This window comes from Panicum virgatum, chromosome 6K (genome assembly GCF_016808335.1).
Source record: "Panicum virgatum strain AP13 chromosome 6K, P.virgatum_v5, whole genome shotgun sequence".
NCBI classification, from domain to species: Eukaryota; Viridiplantae; Streptophyta; class Magnoliopsida; order Poales; family Poaceae; genus Panicum; species Panicum virgatum.
In genome coordinates, this window is record NC_053141.1 from 42,580,098 (window position 1) to 42,586,384 (window position 6,287).

Below are 6,287 nucleotides of genomic sequence, written 5' to 3' on the forward strand. Positions count from 1 at the left end.
GCCGAGGGTACTTCATACCCTCAGCGTCCGCCGCCATATTGAGGGCGTGCCGAGGGGACTCTACGCCCCTAGCATTCGCTATCCCCCAAGGAGGAGGGAGCGGGATCAGGGGTGCGGGGAGCGGTGAGCCTGCTCATCTCACTGGGATTGAGAGGGAGGGGAGCAGCAAAATGGCGGAGAGGGAGATTGGAGGAGACGGATAGGATTAGGGGCGGTGGGCAGTGCTCGCCCGGTCCAGCTATGCGTGGGGTAAAAGGAAGAAGCTTTCGCGAGGGGTCTGATGCGTGGGAGGAGAAGAGGTGAGGCTGATCGAAATTTTTTCCAAAATATTTTAAAATATTTTATATTTGAATATAAATTTTAAACTCTCTAATATTTTATATTTCAAGAAGGAGAAATGGTTGGCAGGGTTAGTTGATGGACACAGGAGAAGACCTGGAGTCAAGCAAAGACAGCGCACGCGTTGTCGCGTTCTCTTTTCCAATTTCCACTCTGAGAAGCAAGCGGGCCTGAAAAGGTTTTGCAAATATAAAATCATCAACTCTCTTCTACTCGAAAAGTTACATCCGTCCCTGAAAAGATTTTGCAAATAGACTTCATTTAGTACTCCATGCGGGCATTCATCTTTTTGTGTAAAGTTGATTTGACACTTAACCGAACACGGCCTTAATTAAAGCATGATGGCATTTTGCACCTCGCTTCTACTCCTCTCACTCTCTCTCCCTCTCTCTAGCCTCTGCCCACTGCTCGAGTGCTTGCATTTGCATCAAGCCGCCGCCCCTTTGTGTTGCTGCTCTGCAGTTCCACAGAGGGCTTTGACGCTGCTGAGCCAGGCCGACATGAAGAAGGCAGCTTGTAGAGGATTTACAGCCTTGGCTGCCATAGTCGGCTCGTTGCTGCTGCTCGGCGCCGGCGGCGCGGCACCAGCTGCGGCGGCGGCCACCGGCTCGGGGAGGAACAACTGCACCAGGAGCTGCGGCGGCATTGACATCTCGTACCCGTTCGGCGTCGAGCCCGGGTGCTACCACGCCGCCTGGTTCAACCTCACCTGCGACCTCTCCTTCCGGCCGCCGAAGTTGTTCCTGGGCGACGGCACCGTGCAGGTGCTGGAGATCTCCGTCCCCAACGGCATGGTGCGCATCAACAGCAGCCGGCTGCTGTACACGGTCGGCGCCGGGGCCAGCGCCGCGAGCGGGCCGTGGGGCCGGGGCCTCCCGATCGGCGGGCCCTTCTTCCTGTCCGAGTCCAGGAGCAGCGTCGCGCTGGTGGGCTGCGGCGCCCAGGTCCAGCTCCGCGGCGGGGACGACGAAAGCCTGATCGCCTCCTGCGCCGCCGTCTGCCCGCTCGACGGCGACCGCCGGATCGTCGTCGAGTCCAGCGGCGCCTGCGCCGGCGTCGGCTGCTGCCAGGCGAACATCGTCCTGGGCTACGATTCCTACAACATCCAGGTCAACAGGCTCAACGCATCGGTTTACGCCGAAGCTGCCGTCTACTTGGTTGACCAGGGGATTAGCTACGCCGACGAGGTCGCCGGCAGTGTCTCCGGCTACTTTCCTGAGGCGCTCCCGGCCACGCTCGACTGGGTGATCAACCACACAGGGTGCCCGTCGGTGTACAGGGACGAAGTCGCCAGCGAATGCGTCAGCTCCAGCAGCAGATGCGTCGAAGCAGGTAATAATGTTCCCAATCGTGGGCGTCGGTGCGCCTGCGATATTGGTTATCAAGGCAACCCTTACATCCCGGATGGATGCCAAGGTAACTATGCACTCGCGCTCCCTAGTTTGGTGTTTAATTAAATTAAGTATATATGTGTATTAGAATTTATTAAAGTCTGTGGAGGTAATATATCAACTTTTAGATTCGGTCAAAGTTCATCTTCGACCAATAATATCTTCAAAAATAATTACTGTTAAATAAAAAATATTACATGTAGGCGTATTTTTCGACCATTGATTTCTCTTATCACCAATTGTTATAAAGTCAACATCATAGTAAAGAATTTTTGTAATACGAATCTAAACGTATAGCATGTGTGCACTAAGCATTCTTAATTTCTTATAGGTTGAATAACTGTTGGTCAGAATTTGTGAAGTGTAATTTTTCTGAAATCTTAGTATACACCTACTAATATGATTTCAAATGGAGAGAGTACTATCCATACATGAATCTGAAGAGTACGGTACTTAACATCCCCTCCTGATCAATGACGTTTCAATTTATTCTCCTCTAGATATCGACGAGTGTATGTCTCCAGACATCTACCCATGTCATGGCATCTGCACAAATGGATTAGGGAATTTTATTTGCGAGTGCCGTTCTGGGTATTACGGAAATGCTTCTGCCCCAGATGGATGCCAAGGTACGTACAAAAATGCAAACAAGATTGATGATCGAACATTATCTCTACAGCTAGTATACTAATTCTTGCCTGATTGCTTCGCTTCCGAACATATATACGATATGTTCCCATGATGACTGTATATTTTTTGTTCCAGACATAAACGAGTGTTTGAGCCAGGAAGCCCACTCGTGCTATGGCACCTGCCTAAACTTGCCTGGAACTTTCCATTGTCAATGTCCAATTGGAACCAATGGAAATTCTTCCAGAAAAGGGGGGTGCGTTCCAATAAAGAACTCATCCCCAGGTGACAAGCCATTTTGTGAACCTATCACTAATTCATCCCCACTTAATCTGTTCGCTTGCACGAGGTACATGAATTTGAACCCCCAAACGTTTTATCTTTCAGTTTCAGGTTTAGGCATCGGGCTAGGAGTATCTGGTGGTACAAGTCTTTTGCTTCTAGCATTTGGTGCTCCCTTCATAATTCGGAAACTCAAGGAGAGAAAGGTGCAGAAGATGAAAGAGAAATATTTCAACCAAAATCATGGTTTACTATTGCAGCAAATGATATCGCATAAGGCAGACATTGGCGAAAGGATGATAATTACATTAAGGGAGCTGGAGAAGGCTACAGACAATTTTGATAGGTCCCGCGTAGTTGGCGGGGGAGGACATGGTGTTGTGTTCAAGGGTATTATAGATCTGCATGTTGTGGCAGTCAAGAGATCAAAGATTGTAGTGCAAAGAGAAATTGATGAATTCATAAATGAAGTTGCGGTTCTTTCTCAAGTGAACCATAGAAATGTAGTGAAGCTCTTAGGATGTTGCCTTGAGACAGAGGTTCCACTGCTAGTTTATGAGTTCATATCGAATGGAACTCTTTATCATCATCTTCACATTGAAGGACCTATATCACTTAGATGGGATGACAGGATACGGATTGCACTAGAAGTGGCTAGAGCGCTCTCCTATCTACATTCAGCGGCCTCAATGCCGATATTTCATAGAGATATTAAGTCCTCGAATATACTTCTGGATGACAATTTAACTGCCAAGGTATCAGACTTTGGAGCTTCAAGATATATCCCAATTGATCAGACAGGTGTAACTACAGCGATTCAAGGTACAATTGGTTACTTGGACCCAATGTACTATTACACAGGCCGACTAACAGACAAGAGTGATGTCTTCAGCTATGGGGTTCTTCTTATAGAATTGCTTACTAGGAAGAAACCATTTGTGTATCGATCTGATGGCGGTGATGGCATTGTTTCATATTTTGTCTCACTATTGACGAAAGGCAAGTTGTTTGATATAATAGATCCCCAAGTCATAGAGGAAGAAGACGGAGAAGTCCAAGAAGTAGCCACACTAGCAGCAATGTGCACTAAACTGAAGGGAGAGGATCGGCCTACAATGAGAGAAGTAGAGATGACACTTGAGAATTTACTAGTTAAGAAGAAACAGGTTCCGTGGAATACAACATCAAGGAAATATGGCGATGATGAAACTACGGCTCACTGGATGTCAAGCGAGCAAGTTTCTACTGAAGCAAGCAGGCAGTACACAATTGAAGAGGAAACATTGTTGTCAGCAAGGTAGATAATATTGCGCAGTGCTGAACAATGTTGCTTCTATATTCAGTCCAAAATCCAAATACATAGGAAGTCAACAGAAAAAAAAACGTCATTCTCTGTTGTTTTCTAAATTACCCTGTCCACCTTTCAGAAAATTTTATTTTCCTGTTTATTTTGCATTGCTCCCTGATTATAGATTGAACATGAAATGGTCTTGCCACCTATCTGTTCCAGTGGTCCAGTCTGTTGTGAGGACTGGACAGAGGAGTTCAAAGCAGAGCATTATAATGTCTCATTATTCTTGCTGCAGTGCAGCGTACAGCTATTTACCCAAATACCGACTAAAGATTGTGGTCTTTCAGGGGAAAAAAAATTAGAGAACTTGTTTGTGAACGTAACACAGCGTAATTTACATCAACTTTCAATCTGCAATGGAGAGAAGAAACGCTACCTGAACCTGACTGGAGGACCAGCACGCTGCCTCGAATCATAACATGATTCTGCTAGTACAGTAAGATTATGGTTTGTTGGTAGGCAGTAGTGAAACCATCGCTTATAATCTTCCAGGCAAACAGTCCGGAACATTAACTGGACCATATGATGTTATCAGGTGCATCAAACAGACTTGGGGCTGAATACATTTACCTGCTATTCTGCTGCAGAAGACAGCTGCACGGTGCCGTCTTGTTCTAGTCGGCTAGTGTAATAAGCTGCACGGTGGAGGTATACATGTCCATTTCGGGCCGGCCCGCCGGGGGGCCCGTGGCCCGGCACGGCGAGGCACGGCCCGAGCACGGCCCGGCCCGGCAGGCGGCGTGCCCGTGCCGGCCCGGCACGAGGTCCGTGCCGTGCTTGGGCCGGCAGGTTGGCCCACGGTGATGGCCCGAGCACGGCCCGGTAAATGTGGCCGGCCCGGCATCGGCCCGGTATATATACCCCCCCCTCCCCTCCCCCCCTCGTAACCCTAGCCATTCGGCCATCCCCTCCCCCGCAGCAGAGCCGCCCGCAGTCTCCCTCGCTCGCCTCGCCTCACCCACCGTAACCCTAGCCATTCGCCGGAGAGTGGAGACGGACGCCGCCGAGCCGCCATCGACGCCTTCTGATCCTCTACCCCTCTCTCTCCCTCCTCGCTCTATCTCTTCCCTCTCCTCCTCTCTCGCTGCCTCCGTAACCCTAACCCTAACCTCGATCTGGTCAAGTTCTGTGCCAAGCTCCGCTCGTCGTATTCCCTCGCCGCCAGTGGATCTGGTGCTCCGGCTGCACAGGTGAGCCGTCCGCCCGTCCCTCTCTTCCGCACGAAGTCTCGAACCCTAACCCTAAATCAGTAACCCTAACCTCTATGTTCTTCTTCTTTCTCTTGTGTTGCAGGTCGTTGGCTATGGGTCTTCTTCCATAGATCCGGTGCCGCGTGGCCGTGAGGGAGCCGGATACGCCGGCTGAGGAGGCGGCCATGTCCATGGAAGATGATGCCATGGACGACGACTACTATGCTGCTGCCGAGGCCGAGGCCGACGAGGCGGAGCGGGAGCTTGAGGCGCAGAATGAGGCCGAGGATGCCCGGCGCTTCATCCTGGGTAGCAGTGCAGATGCTGCCATCGAAGTGGATGGCGCCGGCGCGGGGACGGGGACGGGGACGGGCACGCGCACCGGATCCACGAGCCCGACGGGCACGGCCGCGGCGAGTGCATCTGGTACCCGCACCAGGAGGAGGGGACCATCTTCCAAAGTCTGGCTAGACTTTGAGGAGGTGACTGAGATCCAGGGAGGTAAGGAAGTTCGTGTATCTGCCATATGCCACCACTGCAAGAATACCTTGTCTGCTAAATCCTCTTCTGGTACTGGGCACTTGCGCCGTCACCTAGATCTTTGCCCTACTAAGAAGGAAAAGGATAGACACGGTAGAACTCAGTCTATGCTTAAGTTTAATGCTGATGGTTCTTTTGTGCACTGGGAGTACTCTCCTTCTGTTGCTAGAACAGAGCTTTGCCGTTTGATTGCTAGGCTAGACCTGCCTCTTTGCTTTGGTGAATCTGATGCTTTTCAGGACTACATTACCAATGCTCATAACCCTAGGTTTGTGAAGTCCTCTAGACAAACTACTGCTAGAGACTTGATTGGCCTTTATAATAACCGTGTTGAACAGCTTACTGATGTCCTGAAAAACTCTGTTTCATCTGTTGCTCTTACATCTAACATTTGGTCTGGTAAAGCTAAAGAGGACTACATCTCTGTTGTTGCTCACTTTGTTAACCCTGATTGGTATTTAGAAAAGAGGTTACTTGGTCTAAAACCTATAGAAGTGGCTCATACAGGTGTTAACATTGCTGAGCGTGTTGAAATGGTTGCAAGTGACTATGGTATTACTGATA

At 49.7% G+C, this 6,287-nt stretch overlaps 1 protein-coding gene across 2 annotated transcripts; it reads left to right on the top strand.

The window, feature by feature from the left end:
• Positions 1-553: 553 nt before the first annotated feature.
• On the top strand, positions 554-4,220 carry LOC120713724 (wall-associated receptor kinase 2-like). 2 transcript variants are annotated; one of them, XM_039999679.1, is made up of 4 exons: positions 554-1,671; positions 2,231-2,359; positions 2,496-2,645; positions 2,748-4,220. In XM_039999679.1, exons 1-4 carry the CDS (start codon positions 678-680, stop codon positions 3,941-3,943), a joined length of 2,469 nt encoding a protein of 822 aa, XP_039855613.1. In that variant the 5' UTR covers positions 554-677; the 3' UTR covers positions 3,944-4,220. The 2 variants fall into 2 exon arrangements, with proteins under 2 accessions (XP_039855613.1, XP_039855612.1); XM_039999678.1 differs by having other exon boundaries at positions 556-1,755.
• Positions 4,221-6,287: the final 2,067 nt, after the last annotated feature.